Source organism: Metopolophium dirhodum, chromosome 7 (assembly GCF_019925205.1).
Source record: "Metopolophium dirhodum isolate CAU chromosome 7, ASM1992520v1, whole genome shotgun sequence".
In the NCBI taxonomy this organism is placed as follows: domain Eukaryota; kingdom Metazoa; phylum Arthropoda; class Insecta; order Hemiptera; family Aphididae; genus Metopolophium; species Metopolophium dirhodum.
This window is the reverse complement of record NC_083566.1, coordinates 26,511,307-26,536,497: the sequence shown is the minus strand read 5'-3', so window position 1 is coordinate 26,536,497 and position 25,191 is coordinate 26,511,307. Positions and strand designations below refer to the sequence as shown.

Sequence of the window (25,191 nt, the reverse complement as noted above, 5' to 3'; positions counted from 1 at the left end):
CATTGATATTTTAAAGGAGCTGACGTCCATACGATAATATAAGTACTAGGTAAGTGTTGTCGGAATATGATACGTATACTATGCGAATACAATATAAAAATAGAAACTAAGTATAATGAAACCTTACTTGCGTTATTTGTTTGTAGTCTTGATCTTTATTCTGGTATACAATTGGTAACGGCCAGTCTGAACGTTTTCGTCCCACGTAGTTTACTAACACGAACTCCAATAAACTGGCGTATATACAACACATACACACGCCATCCCAAACGTTCATGGCTGTTAAATTTGATACCACTGGCAGAGTACTTCGGAAACCGTTCGATGTGGTGAAAAAATTCAACATTGTAGTTACACCTAATATACAAAATGTTAATATGTTATAAATTTAGTTAGTGGTAATTGTTTTAATACATTTAAGGAGCCACTTAGTTCTTAAAAACAACTACTGTAGTACAACCTATTTAAGTATTATTTCACCGATTAAAATCAATTATAATGTGAAAGGACACATTCATAGGGGTACTAAGCTACCAACTTATACATGCAAATGTAGAATATTACTCTTTTTACCTACTCAAAAATGTGTTCCTGAGATGAACAAAATTTGAAAAATTACATGCTTTAAAATCAAGATTTTCAATCTGAATTTCAATCGCAATTGAATTTGGTTGAATAAAATCAAAATTATTATTTATATTGTACACGATTTTATTTATGAAAAATTGTATTTATTTTATTTATAAACATTATTTCATGCTTTGTTGATTCAATGTATAACTAAAATTAAGACTAGAATTAATTGTTGAAAATTATTATGATTGATGAAATAATAATAGTGACCTAGTATCGAGTTTTTCATTTTTATAATAAGTAATTATGTTATATGGAAGACATTATCTATATTGTTGATGTGGATGATTGGTACATGCTTTGAATTTCGTGAACGATTGTTTGGATGTATTTAAATACTGTTTAAATGATAATATGCTGTTTAAACAAATCCTTAATTACAATATTTCATATACATATATAAATATTTTAAATTCCAAAAATATTTTACTTAATGATTGTTGTAAACTTTATTATTAAAAATGGAGGATACTTCATTTGGACTTTTAAATGAAATAATATAGTTACGGTAGATTAAAATAAAATACCTATCATTACTCTTGCCGGCACTGCATTCCATTCAAGAAAGAACGTGATGAATGATGAAGTCACCAATATTATACCAGGTATGAAAACCGTAGTAAAATAGAATGCTCTGTCTCTGGTAAAAATCAAATTCACTTCAAGGCAGCTATAGTTACCTATAAAAAATAAACTATTTGTGAAAATTGTGTATTTAAACATTATAATCCATAATAATATAATACCTACTTAACTCACATAAAATATGTAATATTAAAGACATAGTAAAAAAACTACCATATTTTTTCACAAACCAAAAATTACAAGAAATGAGTTATTGATTAATAATAATTTATTGTAAACAGATTGTACCTAATTTTAATAAATTAAACCAGTATTTCTATAACATAAAATATTTGAAGTTGGTTCTTAAAAATTTGAATGAACCTATATTATTGATTTGTTTGTGTATTTTATAGTTTTAAATTCTCTATAAAGTTAATTGTTGACGTTTTTGTTTTAAAGTGAAATTATGGATGGATTTTTATATTGCCCATATTTTTTGTTACAACGATAGCTGGTGAGTGGTGACACCCGGAAAATGGTAATTATTTTATCAAATGTGTGTAATCTAAACGTGTTTCGTGTTATAGACAATTATATTATAGGCAATTATTATATTTACCAAATAGCAAAATAATAAATTACGTTTTGGCAATTTAGTTTTAATTTAAAGCACGCCGATATTTCTCTGAAATAGTAATAGTTAAATATCGATAATGCCGTACATTTATAATCATAAACATAAAATATACTATTTTACCTCTCCAACTGCCAGTAGACGGGCATTCAGTTGTATGATTTCGGTCTAAGTATGCATTTAAAGTTTTTAACGATGGTGACTTCTTCAAAGTGCTTTCATCATTTTTCCACACATATTTTATAGCTGACATTTCATATGATACTAAACAGAATAGATGACAATCAAAAGTGATAAAAAAAAAAAATTCAATTTCGTTCCCTGTACGCACAAAAATGAAATATATAACATAACATTAATCGTATTTACGACTTTTTCATCTCATAAAAATACGTTTTATTAAGTCACACTTCATTACTTCAATGAAAACAAACCAATAACTTTTATGATGAGTCGTGTCGTAAAAACAAGATATAATTCGGATCGTCGTACCTTGTTTACGAAAATCAATTTGTTATTTTATTTATCACTTAATAATATAAACGTTATGAAAATAAAATATTTACTGCTTTCCATTGAAAACGTGCACTGCGGATCATCAAACGGAAATATGTTCAATATACCCTGGCAAGACAGGATCAAATGGCGTCTGAAAAAATTGTCAATTTTTTTTCTACACGTATTTTATCATTGGAAAATATGCATGTTAGTAATAAACTAATAAATACGTTGGCCGCTTTTTGAAGTTTCGTAGTTGTGGGTACGCAAATTAAATTTACTGACTTCGCGGTTTACTGGCTCCACCTTAGGAGGGTGCTAGTGTGTGAGAACATGTTTATTACCGGTCAGGATCTAACCAATGTGCGGGAAACCTTATATACTATTACAACTATAATATGGACATACTAACAATTCAACTACAAAACTTTACCAGCCAGCCAGATATCCCATAATATTTGACATTTGAAATGTGGCCGGGTGGGAGTGGTGATGTACGGTTATAATTACCTCATTAAATAATGGACACTGCCGTTCCTGTAGATCCTCAGAGAAAAGTGTACTGGTATTAGCGATGCTTTGAAATCGCCGTGCATGATGAAATACGTGTCCGGGACCCAAATATCCCCGTGGTGGTGAATAGCATTTAGAAAATCATACCTGCTTTGGTTCGAGTACCGCAAACGAGGGTCATACCATTGTTGTTGCAGTAAAAATTCAACTTCGTACTTCTAGACGAAACAAACGAAATATTATGAGCATTCATGTAGGAAAATGGGCGTGCCACGGACGTGCATATCATTAAAACGATCGATTTATATCAAATGTTTTTCCTTACCAAACTAGACTCGTCGGGTGAGGCCAGACTGAGTAATAGCACACTGACATTTACTAACAAAGGCCCTAAAAAATGCATGATATGACCATGTATTATAATATGATTGTTATGTTGAACAAATGTATGATGTTTATAGGCACATACCTTTACGAATAGGATGTCTGTTGGCCGAAGGAAGTATCACTCTCACGTCTTGAGGTGTTTTCATCCCACAACAAAAATCTTGATCTAAACATGCACATGGTTTTTATATTTTCAGAAAAATAGTTGTTTTTAAACATATGTGATCAATTTCGGAATTAATTAGTAACTGCAGTTATGGTTTTAATTGCTTATCTACGCTAACTGCAGTAGTGTTTTCGTACATACATTTTAATCTGATTTTTTTTTATGATTCTACACATTCTTGTATTACATTTTCATTTTAAGACATCGTAAAATAAATACCTGCGATATAATAATTTATAAATATCGTTTTTAACAAGCTTATATACGGAGCTTAATGAAGTAAACTAGAGAATAATTTTAGTGGGTCTGTAGCGCTTTGTGCATTGTTTTTATTGTTATAGGTACATAGTATTATATTATATTTACCTCCTATATACCATAAAATATGTTTTGAGGTTTGTAAAACGACCATGGAAACTAAACCACACTGCGTGAATTTTAAGTACAAGGGATGGAAAAATGAAAAATGCCTTATATATACGTATGAGAAATAAATGAGAGATGGTTGGGTTTTCGAGTCGGTTATATTTTATAATTTGTGACACTATTTAATTTATTTTAATAATTAACATTCTTATATTATTAATAATTAAAAAAGTTTAAAAAGAATTAATAAATATTATAGGTATATTAAATATTATACGTTTATCATAACGATTGAATGTAATATAACGAAAACACTATAAAATATTTGTTGTACAACTATTGTAGAACCAGACAGTGGCGGTGTGAGAGGGTATTTGCGATATGTGATACATTTGTCTCACAGCTAAAATTAGGTGATGTACCTATAATATTGGGTACCGAGAAAGTATTGGGTATTTAAGTATTTTGTATTTTTATAAATATTAAATATATTAAATTCTAGTTTAGATTAGAATTTAGATAATAATAAATTTTAATTTGCTAACACATAATATCATAAAGTAATTTTATCAATACAAATAATAATATTGATATCGATGTAGATTTGGTGGGTTGTTAACAAGGCTCAGTGTTAAATATATAAGGGCTATAAAAAATCTAGAATTAAGAGACAAACTCTAAAATTGTCCGGAATTGAGTCGCGCGATTAAATGGTTGCACTGCGGTCGCATCAGTTGCTACTTTACCCGTGTAATACACGATATAAATTATTCATATTTTTTCTAAGGTTTCTGGAAAATATATGCAATATTTTTAACCACGAATAATTATACATTTTAAAGCTTGCAATATTCCGCATTCATACATATTATGCGTAATGCGTGTATATTTACTTCATAAACATTTTATCAGTAGGTATTGTGTAAATTATTAAATTAAACAATTCATTATCACTGTGTCAATACTACGTCTCGGGGCATCGGCAGGAAAATTCATTAATTAATGATTATTCAGAGTTCACTCGGGTATGACTGGCTAAAGTATAAAAAATTAATTAACTTGAGCATAATGTATAAACAAAAAAAAAATCGTGAGAGGAACACGGGCGCCCGCAGCCAAATACATTTTAAAAAGCAAAAAAAAATAATAAACTAACTATAAAATGATGTTCAGTTGGAATCGGAGACTGCAATCTATGCAGATTTTTAATTCAAAAAAACTATTAACAATTAAATTTCAAAAACGAGTGATTCAGTTGTGACTTAGAGTTCGCTAGAAAACGTATAAAAATAAATTAATTTGACTATAATATAAGAAATATAAATTGGTGAAAGGAGCAAAGACACCCGCAATCAAATTAATTTTAAAAAGCAAAAAAAAATATTTATAAAAAATGTATAATAAATTAATAAATAATAATGCATACAGAATTATGAACTTTAATAATATGAAAAAAAATGAGAAGTTGTCTGTTTTAAATATACAAACAAAAACATAAATAAAATATGACCAAGGTCAGTTGGGGATTGATGACACAAGTATAAAAATGCATACAAATTAAAGAACTTTAATAAGAGATTTATAAAAAAAAATTGGGAAAAGTCTAGGGCTACACTGACAATTAATGCATTTTAAGACAAAATTACTAACCATAAAACTATGTTTTAATGGAATCGGTAACTGAAGTTTACTATAATTTTTTTAGATACAATCAACTATTAAATAAGTTATTATGTTCATTAATATAAAATGTAATTATGTCAAAAAAAAAATAGATCTTTAAAAAATGTAAGTAATTAAGTTTTTTTTACGTTGAATATGATGAACATAATATTATATGACTATCGTATTTCATTTTTAGGCTTTCCTTGAAGCTTAATAAATAACGTAATTGTTTGTTAGTAAGCGACTCTAAAATTGGAGTATATTGCTATATATTCTGTTTTGCTTTTTTTTTAATTCCACATTTACACAGTGATCTTTCAAAGCAAAAAAAAATTTAAAAAATAGTTTTTAAAATTATTATTAAGGCTTCCACCTCATTAGTTTGAGATCCGTAGATTTAAAGTCATTGTTAGGAGTAAATATTAATCGATTGAAAATTACTTACCGTCCACTGGTGGCAATAATCTTTTGTCATATCTGTTTGGGTTCACCAAATTATCGAGTATCTCTTTGTCTGATTTTCCATTTTCAAACCTTAAGTGAAATATTTAATGAATTCAAACAGTTAAAGTTCTATAACAATTATATAATATATGTTGTAAGTTGCTTTAAGCTATAAAACTTATTTAATACACTAGGTATAATACAGACGATCGGCAAACATATACTATTATCAATAGAAAGTTCAAATCATTAAATTGGTTTAAAATACACATTGAATCATCCTACAGTATATAAATAATTCGTGTAATTATAATGTAAATACATAGGTCAAATTAAAATAAACAGATTTTTAAACTTGGAACATTTGAACATTTTGATACAACTATCTATATTATGTAGGTAGGTATACAGTTCACAAAAGTGGAATTTTGATTAAAGTAAAATAAGGATACCATTTGTTATAAAAAGTGAAGCAATGGGACTATTATTTTTGCATCTTCTTGTTTATATGCCTGAGTTCAAATTACGTTCAAAAAGAATATTATATATCTGCGTCCAGCAATATATCCGATATAGCTGGAAATTAATTTTGTACTTGGGTTTTAACATCCTGTGATAGCGATGTTTAACATTTTTTAACTTTTGAAATTTAAATTTATTAATTAATAATGAAAGCTGTTAAAATGTTAAAAGAAAAAAGTAAACAATTATACATTATTTATGGCTATAAGTTTGCTTTTAAAAAGTTTTAAAATTATAATATTTAAAGATGGTGTTGTTCAAAAGGTACCTACTTGTAACTCTTAATTATGTAAATGGCAGTCCTCGGTCTGTAAGTGAGATTGAAAATATATAATTTTTAGTTATTATTGGGACGTAGGCACCTAACTCTGACCCGTCGTTAAAAACTCACGCACGCAACTCAGACCTGTCGGGAGAAAACCGTGAATGTAATCCAATCGAAATATAATTTTCTGATGCGATTTAGATCCGAATGCACCCGTTTTTATCAAGAAACTCAACCAGTTCAGTGTAAAGAGAACGTCGAGACAGGCATTATAATATACGATATGTTAAAAATCTATTTTTGCTACTAAGTGTTGATAAGTTTTTACTTTTTAGCAAACATAATATAGCTTTATAGGTATTTATTTTGAATACGATAACAATTATTATTGTAGGGTCATTTTTTATTTTATAATTTTACTTACACGTCTGAGCTATCTGATAACACGTTTTGTAGTAACGGTACGAGAAAGGAAGCCGCTTGTAGCAGCCTCCATATTCGTTCCATTCTATGGCATCTGAAACAAACACATCATAATATTATTAATACAATAATAAATCCTGACGGTCCAAAACAATGCAATACAGCATGGTTGTAAAAAAGGGTATTTAATTTAAGATATTTGTATACATGTTCATTAAACTTTTAATAATAATACAAAAAACGATACTACACAAATATATAACAATACAATTGTATAGTTCATTTTTAACTAATTAAAAAAATATTAATTCCTATGTAATAATGATGTGGTGTTTACTCATATGTCATAACTGTATAGTTTAATTTATAGTTTATTTTATCAGATTACCGTTGCAGATGTCATTTGTACAATATGTGTATTTTTCATACTGCAGTTTAAATCTTTGCATTATTCTAGCATTTTAGAATTTATTAAAGAATCTAGAAGCAATGTAATTCTATAATACAAAAATATGTATACTTAAATAAATTATCCTTTTATGAAAATATCAACTTCATTTAATTTAAAACGAGTTTAATGTATCAATATACCATAATTAATCTCAGTAGACGCTTATCTTTCGATCGAAAATAGTTGTTTTTTAAATTTAAATTTGCATTGGTAAATCATCATAATATACTATTAACTATAGTGGTATAGTGTATATAAATTATACACTCTTATAATTAATAATTTTTAATAAAGCATTAAGAAATTACTAAAAATTTGAGATATTTTATCGTGTAAAATAATTTCATGTTTTTTTTATTCCCATAAACCAATAATATTTTTGTTCCAGCTATAAAATTTGTCAATTTTATTTGAAAAAGTAAACCCTTAAAATAGATTCCTCGACGGCTTTATTATGTATAGCTTGTACGAGTCAAAAAAAGGTATGTTTTTTACAAGTCATATCCCATAAATTATATTTTTTTTATTAATAACTTATTTACCATCTTGTTTGAAAATAATACTATAAAATATTCTTATTATAGTTTCAATATGTATTTGTAAAATGGACATATTTTTGCTCTACATATTTATGATTTAAGCTATAACGAAATATATTTGAAGTTTTTTTGTTTATAATTTCATGGAAATTATTTTTACAGAATTATCTTTTACCTACTAATAAAACATATATATTTTTATCAGTGGCTTCGAGTATTTTATTGTATTTAGCTTATTATTATAGTTAATAAATTAATAAAATAATAATAATACATTTAAATTCATATAAATTAATAAATTAGTTAATTTGGTATACATATTTAGTAATATAAAATGAAAAACACTATATTCATATTATATATAAAAATGATTTAGTTAAAAAAAAATTGTTTTTTATTGAAAAGATTTTGATAATCAACAATTTTGGAAATAGGTGGGTAAATCGTGCGTTAAAATGTTGTTGACTCCGTGACCGCATATTGATCTGACGCCAAGGCGTAAGACTAATCATAACTAAAAGTAGGTAAGTATACGATTTACTGTGGGTATAATAATAATAGTGGTGTCCCGGAGGGTGAAAAAAAATCACAGAGGGTTGCACTAGGTCAGAATTATATTTATACCGTTTTTGTGGTCCGCTATTATACACGAAAGCTGTGGCGTAGGTATATATTGTTAAATAAAAACATTATTGTGGTTGTAGGTAATAATGTGGCACGCGATCGTAAGCATAAATAACGCGCGTGATGTATGAAATATACGCAAAATTATTACTTTTTTTTATTGCGGCAGAAAAGGTAAATTTTTAATCGAAAAGTGACGCCACGAAGTGGCCATACATTATACATTTCTACTTAAAGTTTGCACCGAAGCAAATTATTACTACAAAGCACATATGAGTTATATGTATAACTATTTTATAGACAATTCTATACAAGTATCAAGTATGTATGTCGCATGTACGTCATACATTATGTTATGCTTAAAATTTAAACTATACTTCGTAGATGTTATTCGACCAACAATATGTGTGTTAAATGAAAGCGTTTGGCCGAAATTAATTTTGACTTTGTTTTTTGATTATTGGTTTTTATAAAATAAAATTCGTATTTTTTGTAAAATACAATTCGACGTTTTCATAAAATTAACACATTTTTAATCGTTAAATTACTTCTGTTTACCAATATCAAGATAATTTTTTTTGTGGCTCGGTGTGTGTATTCAGTTATGAAACCCCTTCTGAGTGTACGCACTGGCTGGTGTCACTAGCTCCCGGATGGGTGACCACCCAGGATTTTTAGTGACAAATCCTTGCCAACACACACGTGTTAAAAATGTACAGTACCTACCAATATTGTTTTTTGAGCCATGCGTATTAAAATTAAAATTATTTGTTTAGTATGATGAATATTTTTTATTATTACATACATATAATATTTTTTTAGGTCTATTTCATTTTATTTAAGCTTTGAAATTAAAAAAATATTGGGTAGTTGGAAGTCGCTCTGCTGTACTGTAGGGCACTGTAATGAATGGTGTTGAATTTGAATTTAATGATATAAAATCGAAAATGAAACTATTTATGAGAATCCTTGTTTTAAATATTCAATGATTTCAATCCTTAGCTATAAAATTTGAAAACTTATACATTTTTAACTACTAAGTAATTTGTAAATTTTCAATTTGATAAACCTTGTCAAAATTTGAACATTAAATAGTTATACTAAGGCCCCGCTGTCCGTCCGTTCGTCCGTCTGTCACCAGGCTGTATCTCATGAACCATGAAAATTAGAAAGTTGAAATTTTCACAGATTATGTAATTCTGTTGCCGCTATAAGTACAAATACTAAAAACTATATAATATAAACAGTGTTGCCAACATGTTTATAGCTGATGATAGTACGGAACCTTTTGTGCGCGAGTCCGACTCGCACTTGGCCGGTTTTTTCTTTATTTTCTTAATTTTTTGTTCGTTTTTCTAGATGCCACCTCGAGTACCAACTAGATTCACTTCCTTATCAGAAAAGAAGCATTTGAAGAAAATCGAAGACTTTTCACTGTCCCAAAAGTTGATGACAAACAAAAAAAAACACATCATGGTAAAATCGCTACATTTATCGCTCATCTCAGAATCTAAAATATTAAGAAAGATTATTGTAATTTTCCATCCACGTTGTTTTGGTCAGCACTCAGGAATGATTATTATTTTTAATTTTCAGAACCATTATAACTTGTTATTTGTCATAATATAAGTAGAGGTAGTAAGTCTAGGTACCTTATTATTAGACCAATTAAGTTTTCGAACAACTTCACATTTGATAAACAGACCAGATTGAAGACGTGTGAGTTTTGACTATAACGCGTTGGGATAGATCTATCATTTTCAACCCGTGTGCTATTCGGTTCATGCAATAAACAAGGCTGTTCATTAGCTGAAACTTAAAACAAAAGCAAAAAAAAAATTGTCATCGACTACCGGTGAGTGGAAAAACGTGTTATATTTTATTCTCTATTACCCACATAATATATTAAAACGTATACGCAGGGTGTCTAAAACTCCTCTATAATATGTGTAGCCCTATATGGCTATATATCTGACGATACGTTTTACACAATCGTGGGATTGGGTGTATCTGTTTTAGACGAGACTTCAGACTAATAAGGTTTGTCGCTAGTAGGTGGCAATAATAAAACCAATAAAACAATAATCATAAATAAAAATCGGCTAACTTTTTCAAAACTTTCTCTTTTACTTTGGCAAATGTACCATTTTTTTTTGTCAACTAATCTAAAGTTGCTAACTATAATCTCATAATAATAATATAATACGTTATACGTATGTATTCTATATGCTTTAGGTACCTATATGTTATTTCGTGTTACACATAAATCGTGCTACATTCAGGAACACGACTCGTTGAATAATTCAATAATGTATTAAGTCTAAAATAACACGTACCCTACGATAGCTGTCGTGCTGTCTTTGGGATTACAATAACCACTTCGATAGTTTTAAGTGTATAGAAATTAAATTTATTTACTCGATTAACGTTGATGTTTGTACAGAATACTCAATACAGATATGTATACACTGCCTATATAACATAATTTGTGCGTTAAATATTTTATGGGATTTTCTATTGTTGATATAGGTAATATATGTAATAGCCTTAAAGCGTAATATATTGTTTGCGTGGTCTAATCGTTATTATATGCCAATACGACGTACCTGTAGCTGAATTAAAATAATAGCAGGATAATTCTAAACTTAGTATTAGTATAGGTACCTATAGGCTACAATAATATACTCCGTTTGGTTAGTAAAAATAATTTTGTCATAACTTTCAAAAATGGTTGTTGACCATAAAATCGGTGAAATATATATTTTTAAATCTAAAATAGGTAGGGACTAATATATATGATAAGGAATATTACCGTATTTATTTTATTATTCGTATTTATTTTGTAAGTCTGTTGTAAGCAATTATTAGGTCCCACCAATTTTAAAATTATTAGCTTACCGCACCTACATGTAATGTCATAAATTAATGTATTTTTACTTTTATCGATATCGTTGATTTTTGAACTGTCGGCGTTGACAAATGCTTATTTTGCTATTGACAAATTTTAACAATTTTCGGACCGTTATAAGTTATTTACTCAGGCACGTTGCTAGAATTACAAAATTATGGTGGCCTACTTATCACCAACATTTTTCTTGAGTGAACAAAATTTACTACCCTTTTTCTCGGTACTTGTTGAATTTATAAGTATTTTTATACTGTTTTTAATATAATTTTAAATTCTAGGTGAAGCTATTTTTCATTCAAATTTACCTAGTACCAACTACGTATACCTATTATTGCACACCGTTTCGTGTTTTTATGTTTATACCAAATTGCAATACCAATGATATGAATATTGTACCTGATGATAACATAATATAATTTTTTTTTAGTTATCACATTACCGCACATAGGTAAGTGTAACCACATCCACATGGTCAAAAGTTGAATGTACCTATTCAATATGCAGTGTCGTTTGGTAACTGTGATTATTTTAAACGTCATGATGTAGTGTGAAATGTGAACCCGGCTTTAGAGTTGAATGTATTCAACTATGCGGTATTGTTTGGTAACTGTGGTAAGTGGTAACTGTGATTATTTTACACGACACGGTGTAGTGTGAACCCGGCTTAATACGCATAATAATTATCATGGTACCAAACTAACTATCGCTAACCAAGCAATAATACCGTGATGAGAAATGCCGAATTAATGAAATATGAATGTGGGTTCATAATATAGATGCATTTTGTTCCACAATCAGACCATGATGTTCAAAAATAGAATTGTATCTGATGCGATAAATTACTAGCTGTTATGTCCATATTTGTAATCGTTGTGAGAACACAGTGTTAAATATAATTATGTAATAATAACAAATATCATAATAGACATTTTTGAATTTGGTTGAACTTTTTTACTCAATTATTTGAGTCTTGGGTATTTTAACAATATAATGGGGTGGCCATTGGGGTGGTCTGTAAATATTTTGGGTGGCCGGGTTACGTGCCTGAATTTACATAATATTACTATCATTAATATTATGTAGGTAGAATGGTCGCCAAAGTTTAATACACGTGGAAACCATTATGCGATAACGTACAGACCATTCCCTAATATTAATATACATTATTATTGTTATAGTTTATAGAGGAGTATTGTGTAGTTGTGTGAAACAATATGCTTTATTGTACGGAGCTCGTGTTACATGATTCGGTGCAATCGAACAATGGAAATCGCGTTTTGAACAATCACTGATCTAGCACAGAAATGTTGGAACTCGCATCAAAATATCGATACCTAAGTATAAATTTAAATTGCCAAAAAAGTGTTGGCAAGTAGTACCTTGAAATATATTTTACAAAAAAAGGTAATCACACAGGGTAGATCATTGTCATATTATTAGTCGGTAAATAACAAGTATACTTAGGTTGGGTTAGATGTACGTACAAACAAAGCACAAGTTATTTATACAAAGCATTCATAAAAATTTAGTTTACCCTGCTGGAAAGAAATAAGTGTGTACATCACAGACGTATATGGTATATTTTACAAGAACTATATATGTAGATAGTAGACAAATTAATGTGCTTGAACTTCTTCTTTCAACGCACTTCTAGTGGTTTTTTATTTTAAGGAAAAATGTTAAAGAGTTAAAGAATAGTTTTTAAAGAGTATAGTTATATGTATGATATGGATATTACCATTATTATTATTTATTAATTTTAATAATATATTAATATGTTTGTATCGTACCTCCATAACTATAAATTATGCAAGTAGTTATATATTATAGTTACCATGGTACATTCATAATAAAGGGCCGATAAGCATAATGTGATCAACTGTAAACACAATTAACTATTATTATAATATAATAGCATTGTCAACAATTTGTAGTTTTAAAAAATAATGTACATTCTGTATATTTATATCAACCATACGTTTATATTAGATTTAGAGTTTTTAAATTGACTAGGATTTATCATAATTTAGATCCAATCACTCTAAAGGCAATTTTAGTTCATAGAATACAAATAAATAGCTACATTTATTTTATAAAAAGTTGGTTTGGAGTGTATGTCAAGTGCATTTTTCAATTTAAAACTGAGAAATGGTTAAGTGACGTGACTAGGTCGATGACCAGTAACCATTATTGCTAAAGTGACGTAGTGAGGTCATCTGGGAGTCGGGTGTGGTATGAGTGAATCGCCAATTATGGTTATAATTTTCTATTATGAATATAGTTTGACGAATTCACTACAATTAATGGTTAGGTGCTGCTTACATTTTTGTAAAAAATAAAACATAATCATCATTTTTGTTTGCGAAATAAAAGGTGATTACAATCAATCAATTCTCAGTTTTGGTCGCTATAGAGGGTGATGAAACAAGCATGCACACCACCTTTTCTTCTTCAATAATTCAGTTATTCAAAATATGATTTTTGAAATTTTTAATTAAATACTGTATTTTTAAATTGTTGAGATTTTTTGTACGACTTATTGAGTGTCTCTAAAATGAGAACTCTTTATATTATATAATTAATCTTATATATTTTTATATAACTATTTTCAGGAATAAATATTATTCTTAGTATAAACATTTTAGTAACTGAAAAACTATTCGCTCGAATTTTAAATTAGGTACATCGACGTTTTCAAAAAGTTATTCATTAAATAATTTACAGTATAAAAAGGAGGTTATCATTTGATAAATATAATATTGTATCGACACTTGTTACTCTTAGGTACCTACTATAAAAATCTTAAGAATTTAAGACTTGAGGAATATTAAAAAAAATCCAAAAATCAGAATTTGAAAAATGTATTATTAAATGAAAAAATGCAGGTGATCACGCTACGTGAATCACTTTGTATGTGTAGACATTTTATACGCCTTGAGTTCTCTCTGTATATGCCTACAACTCGTATAATTATACTTAGATTTATTGAAAATAAATGCCATTAAAATTAAAAATTATATCACACTCACGATACAATGGAAAACTACGCTCACTATAGTGATGTACCCACTATTTGGCCTCTCTATATCGTCATGTTAAACAAATCGTATTATTAAAACGAATTGCAAATTATAATAATAATCTTTATTTATGAAATTCAATTCCAATTACAATATTAATAAGACAGTTTAATAGGCACAGTTTAATGTGAACAGTTTATAATTAATATTAAACACTATACTCGTATCATACTAATGATACATCGGAAAAATGAACCCGTTGTATCATATTACGATGTATATGAATATAATATATACACATTGAGTATATAATATTCACTACATTTATATTACATTGAGCTGGTAGGTAATTTAGCGTTCAGCGTTCGCTCGCTTTTTTCATTATTATCCTATTTTCCTGTTCACATATATTCACATAAAATGCTGTCGTACTATATTGTACGTACATTCAGTCACTGTAAAACGTTGACGCCCCCGAAACACGATATTCGGTCTTCTCCAACGTGTCGATAACAATTTTACATTATTAGACATGAAAATGTATACATATTGTTGTATTGTGTTTGCGGCTATTATATTAGGTATGCGGACATGATCGATAAATAGCAGTTTAGTAAAAATATGTTTAGACTTTAGAATAAGGGTCAAAGTGGAAACGAATGTATAATACGATTGCAGCGTGCTGCACGCAATTGTACAAAAAGTATATTTGATGTAGTTACGACTCGTTCTTCACTCTTCAGTGTGATATTTTGAAAAACAGATTAATATGTATACATAACAATAATATTATCGAATGTGTCTATTGAATGTATATCCTAAATGAATAGCACCCTCTGTTCGGTATTCGAAGATAAAGTGGACTGTATAATTAGGGTAAAGGTTACAATAAATTAGGCTCGAGGTTTTCGTTTGCCGTGTTTTTACTATTCAAGCTAAAAAGCAACGAAATAAATAATTGGGGCACAAATGAGTGCTGGCCAGCGGGGAATAACTAATAAAAAATTCACAATAATTCTGAGTGATAAATAAATAAAAAGAAAACCGTGTTGTTGAAGACGGCGGTGGTGTTGCACTGACGTTTACAGGCGACGACGGTGACGGTGACGGTGATAGGTGACGACGAACGGGGGTACAAACGGTAAAAAACAACTAACGAAAAAATAGAAACGGAAAACAACAATAAGACGGTAAATGCGACCGAAGTCTCGACGCTCACCCACACCGCTAGTGGGTCGGGTAGGTACTGATCGTGATTACGCGGTATCGGTGTCGGTGCGAGGCTTGTCGTATCGCTTATTAAACACCCTCTGTACCTATTTTAATTTCCTGTATTTGGTAATGAATATTATCCCTGTTTCGATTATTGTCAACGATGTTGCGGTGTGCTGAGCAGTATTTCCTAAGAGAGTTTTAAATATACTACAACTTTGAACTTTCAAGTCTAATATGGTAAAATTATGCGTTGTTACTTATTAAAAATCATTTGTGCATTTTTAATCAAGCAACAAACTTTTATTATTTATTAATTACAGTAAACATTATTTTATTTTAATATTGGTAGTATTGATTACAATTAGTATTTAAATATTTTTACCTATATACATGTAGCAATCCCATTGGTTTAAATAACGTATTAATCTAATACAAATTAACATAAAATATGCTAAAAATTATTAATCTGTATAGTTAGTTTTTTGTATTTGAATATTAAAAATAACTATTAACATTTGATTTATAGCTATACCATAGAATTATGTATTTTGGTATCAAGACAACTATTATGAAAATACGAGACAGGACCTAATCATAAATAATGACCTCATGTCCCTATAGTAGAATACTAGTTTATCAGTTTTCTTATAGTATTATGTTCAATTTCATATTTTTTAAACAAATAATAGTTTTATTTTTTTTTAAAATAGTGATTATGCACGTTATTGTCTTATGTATCAAATAAGTTTGAAAACAAATTGTAGTTTAAGACTGGTGTTAAATTTATACATTTTTCATTATGATTAAGTTAATTCAAAAAGGGTAATCATCATTTTTCACCAGGGTTTTAATTAAACAACAAGGACCTAGTAAATGGACTTTAAGGTGTTTAAACGATATTTATCATCGAGTAATACACTATTTTTGATCTAAAATAATGTTGTTTTTAATAGCTTAAATAATTTTTAATGATGTTCATTTACTCTCATTATTTTTCTTTAATACGCTGCTAATAAACTTCAGTATGATAAACTATTGTTATTTATTGGCGTGTTTTGTTAAATATAATAATATAATATACCATATTGTATAGGTAGATACATATTTTATATTATATAATGTGTGTGTGTATTATTTATGTTATTGTAATATATAATAATATATTGGTGAAAATACAATGTGAATGTCTTTAGCTACACCATGTGCATATTTTTACTAAAAAGTTCATCTTTCAACGTTGTACGGGATGATTCACCAATAATGCTCACCCTAATTTTTTCTTTTAATAATTTATTTATTCAAATTCTGATTTTTAAAAATGTTAAATATATTTAAAAGACCATATTATTTTGAAATTTTTTGTTTTACTTTAGTGGCGGCTAAATGATTTTGTCAAGGGGGGATATGGCTGATTTTTTAACATGCAATATTCGATTATTAAAAAATAATTTGGTTATCATATCTTAAACATTGAAAAAAAAGATCATGGGGGATCAATCCCCCCCCCCCCCGGCTGACCACCAATACATGTGACAATACAAATTTCTATTTTTCAAATGAAAACTCCCCCCCTTTTTTACTGTAATTTATTAAGAGGATAATTCTTTTTCAATCTTGATGTATCTATTTTGAATCTTGAACGAGTAATTTCTCAGTGATTACAATTTACAATGTCTATAGTACTTTATACTAAGTTTCCTTAATTTTAGACTACAAGCTGAGTGAAGGTTGAGTAATAAATTAGTGTCCCAATAATGTGTATGTTTTGGATAGAAGAAGTAAGCTTTTAAAAGTTTTAATTTTATGTATAGTATGTAGTTCTAAAAGTGATCCATTTAAGTGTCTACACTCATTATTTCAATCTTTTTTTTTTAAGTTTTAACGTTCATGAAAGACAACATACAATTTTAATTTTATATTTCAAGGCAGAATTTTCTTCAGAGTACTTCAATACATTAAAATCGAATTTTTAATGAGTAGGTAGTCACCTACAATATGAATTGTGAAGTTTTATAATTTTAAAGTTTTAAAAATGTATGATCTTTAAGGATTACATTGGACTAGTATTTTGCGAGGTATCTTTCTGTCATTCTACACGATTCATCTTAACTAAATACTTATAACTAATTTTATAACTACTCATTTATAATATGATTCTATGTATTGAAATACTATTAAAAATATTATACTCCGGAATCGGAAATTAAAATTTAATTTTTTTTTAAATTTAAATGCCGTGCAATGAATTTTACAGTTAGAAATATTTCTTTATTTGTATTACTTGAAACATTTAACTTAATCAAAACATATCCATAATCTATATATATATCAAATACATATAAATATAAGTATAGCTTTTGTATTTGACCTAAGTGCAAATTATACATATAATACATATATTAAAAGTTTTAAAATATATAGATCTATCATCTATTTATTGTTCAATAATATTTTTACTATTTTTATTTTGTGAGCTGTTGTAACTTGTTAGTTGTTGTTTTTGAAAGGTTAAAATTTGTTTAATCATAACTTATATGGTTCAAAGATACAAACAAGACAAATACTAACATTATATATACCCACACAAGAATTATAAATATTTCCTACCTACACAATACATTAAAAGTATAGTAGATTTAGTAATAGGTATTATGTTATTAGTAAATGCAGGTCAACATTTTTCCATTGACATACATTATAATTTATATAACTTATACCAATATTACTAACTAATATATTTAAATTAAGTTTTATTTCAATTAAATTTATAAATCCTTAAGTTGTATAAACAGTAACTATGATATTTTGTAAAATAATTAACTTCAAATAGAATAAAATGCGTTTATGGAATTAAATTGTACAAATCCATGCTGGCGGGCGCTGTGGTTTTGAACAGTACAAAACAGTTAAGTAATCAATAGTATTTATTGAAAACCAATAGCAATGGTATTATAATGTCCTCTACATATTATAGTTTTATCAGGACCATTGTTTCCAAGAACTTAGACAATTTAGATTAGAGTAGGGTCGAGACGGTCTTTTTCATATTTCTCCGAGTCTGTGGTGTGCATATAGTTGTATTTATATATATATATATATATATAATATATATATGTGCAGTGAAGACAATTAAATAATTATTTGCGTCACGTTTCTTCCGTTAAAGAGTTTCTCGTCGAGAGTTTTTGCCCGTCGGATGTTTACTTCACAACCGACACGAAGAGCATTTGAAAGAATAATGTAAATAAAAAAAGAGAAGAAGTAAAAATTATTTCGTCGGTTTCCGCTACGGTGATGGTAGGTGTACCCATATTATAGTATACCCGCCCTTCACTCTTACACACACAACCGATAGGTTTGGCACTAAAAGCATTTTGCTTACCTTTTCACCAAGTCCAGTCCGACTACAACGTCACAATCGATACGTGCCCATTTACTAATAAATAGTTACATTCCATGCGGTCACCTGCAACAACAAAAGTCACATTTCGGATACCGTATTACCGTCATCACTTGATACGTTTCCGCGGAACCAATCCATTAAGGGCCTATTATAATAGGCACAATATTATTAATGATTTCTATCATTTATATAGCGATACTCGTGTCTCGTAGATTGATTCGTATTTGTTCGTACCTTTTAAAATTTAAATGCGTGTCAACGTGTCGTATTCGTTCATTTAATACGTCATATATTCATTAATTAACACGGTACGCGAATAAAAGCTTTTAGACGTGATTCCGGTTTAATAGAAACAAATAACTAATTTACCGTAGTATAGTATAGTAGTGGTTACTTTTTAATTAACATAAATTCGTAGTCCAGTAGTCTGGAATATTTGTATAATTACCCGTGTGTCAATGTAAAAAGAGTCTAATGTCCTGATTCGTTTAAAAATATCTTCGCAGAGACGTATTTTTTCTTTCTCGTTATCTTATTTTTAATGTAGATAAATGGTAATTACATTGGTATCATTATGATTAATTGTCAGTATATTAGTAAGAATAATTCACGTTTTATTTTTAATATCGTTTTCATTTGAGTCAAGCGACGTGCTTTTGTTTTCGATTTTCTTTGCAAATATACCTTCAAATGTTAGCAAATAGTTTCAATTGTATATATCTTGGTTTATAACGTTTCAGTTTAATAGGTAACTATTTTAAGTACATCATTAAGTGTGCTAAACTACCGTGAGAAATTTCAGCCATGAAAGACTATCGTTGTTTTCCTTGAAAGTAAAAACGTTAGCTCAGGAATATCGGTTTTACAATAACAGTCAAATAATAATTATTAATATAAGACGTAATAGATGTTATTGATTAATTAAATAATTTATTTTAATTTAAATAAATACTAAAAAAATAAAAATATTCAGCATTTCAACAAATTTTTATTTAAAAAGAATTTAAAGAATTGTGAAAATAATTTTAATTTTGAGTACAATTTTATTGAAAATTCGTTGATATTTTCAACAGATTTTTATTTAAAGAGAATTTAAAGAATTGTGAAAATAATTTTAATTTTGAATACAATTTTATTGAAAATTCGTTGATATTTTCGAATGTATTTTAACGATCTATTAAGGAGAAACAATACATGTAAATCTTTAGATATTACTTAAATATTTTTAGTAATATTAAAATCATGATGCTGATGGTTCACAAAGTCGCATTAAGTGAAAATAATTACACTTTTTTTATTATCTTAAAAAAAATTAATTTTGATACAATATACGATTAACTGATCAAGCAAAATATAATATAATATCCCGGGTTAAATAATTAAACAACAATATACATTTTTATAATTTCCAGGAAGTTAAAATAATGTAAAGAAATTGAACAGCCAGAAAATAAAAACAATATTCATCTACTTCATCAGTATAATGCTATAATGTTTTTAAAACATAAAATATTTATTTGTGTGTCTGATTCAACCAATTATATTCATGTTTGAAACAGTAATGCTTAAGCTCGTTAAGTTCATCAGACATCAGTTAATCGCATATTATTGTATTTAAGTAGGTATATAATTATTACAGCCTACAGGTATTATACAGATACTAATAAATATACGCCTCAGACAACACAGGATACATAGGATACATACCTCTTTTACCATTTCCCACAAAAATTCCGACCCACGTCTAAAATGTATTATTCTAGTATTATTCTAGTATTATTTTAGTATTATTTTAGTATTATTCTAGTATTGTTCTATATACTACGAAACGATATTAATTAAAAATAAAATATATTTACATGTTTCAAAAATCTATGATAAACATTGACGATTTAACCAGAATTGAGTTTATTTTTGTTACTTCGTATGCCATTGAGAAAACAATAATGAAAAATAGGAATATTATGACTAGTTATTATTTTAATTTAATATTTTATTGACGTGATATAATATGTATTTATTTCCAAAATAAAAGATATTGAGTGCCACCATCCCCCCACCCGGGGCATGGTAGAAACCTACAGATGCCCTATTAGAAATTCTCCCAAAACACAACACACACGTGTACCAACCTACCCAATCTAAAAACCTACAGTTCTCTCCCCACACCCAATGGCCTATGTTGCCGCGGGTTATCCAATAAAAAAAAAAAGATGTTGAGTTCTTTTTGCTTAATATATAATATAATAATAGTAATAACTATTTGAATTCAGTGCACTCGCGGATTCATTTTTCGTTCAATATCATAATAATATTATTGAGGAGCTCCAGTAAAAATTACCCCATGACAGCCGTGTAGCCATATTGCCTATACATATCGCCGTGTTATTAAAATTGTATTATTCAAAAGTAGAATATAAAAATAATAATATCTTATAGTTATTGTAGCAATAACGATTATTAAATACCTCACGTGTATCTTGGCTTAAATGCAATTCATTTTAGTGAAAATAACAAAATTTCAAGAATAACTGTTTATAACCAAATGAAAATATATACACAAGAATACCAACGTCATATTATATCATATACATCATCTTTTTGCTAATTCATGTTTAAAATTGTATATTCTAATTCATGTAGAATACAATTTCTCGAAATGCATTACAATAATTATGACCATACCTCTTCAATATAAAGATAAAAGAATATTAAATTAATATTATGACCGTGGTCGTGGTAGCACGAAAATACCGATTACACATTTACACCGATCATTTAGAATAGGTTCTATACTGTCATCTCATGGCACTATAATATTGGACAATAGTTAATTTATGGGGTGTGCATTGTTTCCACCAAAATGATAAAAGATTTGGTTTTTGTTTCAACCAAATCAATGTAATCATGTTTATTTAATACGATTTATGAAATATGAAAAATACTTTTAAATACTATTTAAGATATTTTATAGATAATAGTTTTATGAAATTATTATAAAAAATTCTTTGACTTTTATTATTATATGCTGGTAAAAAATATAATATTTTAAAATATTATTTACAACTTATTCAATAAAAAAAAAAAAAATTGAAACTATTATTTTATATAGGTATAGTGTAATTATTAATTATTTAATCGATAATTAACAATGATATAGAACAATTGAATTGTTGTTTAAATTATTTTTATTATATCTATGAATACTTTTTATCTTTTTCTTTATTTATGAGTTGAATCTGGAACTGTTGAATCTAACTGACAGCAGGAGATTGATGTACTCGTAACTTCAATTGAATTCATTAGAAGTAAATGTATTTTTAAATGCAAAACGAATAAATTTAATGTTGTTCTTTCGAGTCTATAAAACTATAAAACTGACCACAGCCCGGGCTCAATAAGGATATAATTCCGCCACTAAAGTTTGTAATGAACCAGCTAGGTACTTTGTGATATTGTGGAAGTCATAATAGATACTTTTTACATGTACGTAGATTTTACCACTGCGGTCTTTGTACTATATTGTGTACGGAGATCGCTACATTTTCCAAAATAAGATGTGGCCGAATACAATTACCACCGGACACCAGTTTGACCATCATCCAGACCATCGTCGCGGACGAACTTCGATATCTGTCACTCTTTCGTAAATTGTCAATCGTGACAATCAGTCCGAGACTGCTGACTCGTCTTCCGGTTTGCCGAGTTGACTTTTCACCGTCCGGTGTCTGACAACTGTCCACAAGAAGTGAGGCATACAATATCGTTATCAGAGTACATTATGGTGAATCAGGTTACACCGTGTGATGCATCAACATGTGAACCTTAGATCATATGCTAGATCTTGTATATAATACATTTATGATCTAAGATGTAAACTGTGGGTATTCGAAAAAAAAGCCCTGGAAAAAAAAGCCCCGGAAAAAAAACCCCGATGTCAAAACACGGTAAAAAAATGCCCCGTATTAACTAACACATAACGCATTTTCATTATAGTGTACATTTAATAATTTAATATTTGTACATAGGTAACCTAACCTTTTTATTCTATAACTATATCTATATATAATTATATGTATAGTAATATTTGAAATATAAAAGATTAAGGTATAGTAGGGTAATAAAAGTAATTGACATTTGACTTTATCTTAAAAATTATGAAGGTGTTTTATTTTATTTTATACTCTATTTGGAAACTAGTCTTGGTATCTGAGTAGGTTGATTAGGTATCTTATTAGGTAAGACTCAAGTTCCATATGAGGAAATGTTTAATATTATAATAAATGAATGTAAAACCCGCGATATGTATCCAACTCCAAGATACTTACACTTGGATTTTGAATTAGCGGTAATAGATGCCGCTAAAAATATTTTAGGAAACCATATTACGATAAATGGGTGTTTTTATCATTTATGTCAGTCGATTCATAGGAAATTACAAAAACTTGGTTTGGCAACCATTTACAAAGAAGATAGTGACTTTAGAAAGTATTGTGGTATGATCGATAGCTTAGCTTTTCTGCCTCTGGATAAAGTGATAGATGGAATGACGTGCTTGAAAGAAAATATACCACCTCATGCAGAAGACCTTTTGTTTTATTTTGATTTTTATTATGTAAATGGTACATACAGGCGAGTAGGAACTGCTTCGTCTTTGCGTTTGCGTAAAATACCTTCCATATTTCCACCGTCTACGTGGAATGTACATGAGTTAACATTAAAAAGTGGACATCGCACCAACAATAATACAGAGGGTTGAAATAACCGCTTTTCAAAGCTCTGTGCTCATAAGCATCCAACAATTTGGAATTTAATAAAAAAAATGAAAATGGAAGTTGCTGCAGACCAAGTAAAATTGGCGCTGAGTAATGTAGGAGACAGAGTACAGAGTACAAAACTAGGTACAAAACAATTAATAAGTAATACATAATATATAATATGTTATTGAACTATTTATTCTATATATATTTTGATTTATGGTTTATGTTATATGATTTTTTAACTCTGATATAATTAGTTATTGTTTAATGTCATATACTAGATGTAATTTTTTTTATAGTTACCTTTTAATAAAATAAATTTATTATCTAGTATAATAAATATTAAATTAGATACATACCTAATAATATAATATTTTTTATTAATTTTAATAAAATATTTTATAGTTATAGATATTATATTAAAGAAGTGTTAGGTACATTGATAAATGTAATGATTATATTATGATTATATTTAATTATGTAAATCATACTAAAAAATAATAATGTATTTAGTTGGTACGGGGCTTTTTTTCCGAGGCTTTTTTTTCCTAGATTCAAACCGTGCTGGAACCCGTGTACGATGTTGATAACCAGTCCCGTATAAAAAGGTATAAAAAGGTATAATACTAATTACATCCCGGGTTTTTCTTGAGCATGTCTGAATTGCGTCCCCTTACCTGTGATATCTTAAAAGGCGAAATTATTGATTATTATAGATTATAGACTTAATAAAAACGATTACGTTAGAACTTTGATAAATTTCTAGTGAGTTACGTTCTGTAGATAAACACAATTATTGTCGCAGTGCAGTGAAAACGGTTCACTTATTCACACGTGTTTATTTTTACTAAAAACCAAGTTTTTAACTTTGAATAACTATGGTGAGTGATATTAAAACTATGTTTAGCGAAAAACAACGAGGTGACTTGGTGAAGTAACAAACGAAACTACCTGTTTGAAAATCAGAAGAATACTACCTGTAACTGCTACTGTCTTGTCGATATGTGTGAAAAGTCTCCAGGTGTAGTGGAAGGTCTTACAAATATGCATATTTATATTTTATACTACCAAAATATTATGTAAAATTGTATGATTTTGACATACTACATAGTACGAGTTTTTTTTTAAATAATAACAAAACAACTATGGAGATTCGCTATGTGTGAAGGTGACAGTTGGATTAGAAAA

General features: G+C 28.3%; 1 protein-coding gene across 3 annotated transcripts in view; it reads right to left on the bottom strand.

Moving 5' to 3' along the window:
- Positions 1-25,191, bottom strand: part of LOC132948712 (glutamate-gated chloride channel alpha-like) — a 102,565-nt gene that overhangs the window by 13,839 nt on the left and 63,535 nt on the right. For 2 of the 3 annotated variants that reach the window (XM_061019321.1, XM_061019323.1), the window contains exons 2-10: positions 7,085-7,177; positions 5,875-5,963; positions 3,315-3,398; positions 3,171-3,235; positions 2,843-3,063; positions 2,401-2,483; positions 1,958-2,098; positions 1,161-1,313; positions 128-357 (exon numbers count right to left, since the gene is read on the bottom strand). In XM_061019321.1, coding sequence (XP_060875304.1) covers positions 128-357; positions 1,161-1,313; positions 1,958-2,098; positions 2,401-2,483; positions 2,843-3,063; positions 3,171-3,235; positions 3,315-3,398; positions 5,875-5,963; positions 7,085-7,167 — 1,149 coding nt within the window. In that variant the 5' untranslated portion in view covers positions 7,168-7,177. Of the gene's footprint in view, positions 1-127; positions 358-1,160; positions 1,314-1,957; positions 2,099-2,400; positions 2,484-2,842; positions 3,064-3,170; positions 3,236-3,314; positions 3,399-5,874; positions 5,964-7,084; positions 7,178-19,222; positions 19,307-25,191 lie in introns of all 3 variants that reach the window. The other variant, XM_061019322.1, reaches the window with a different exon arrangement.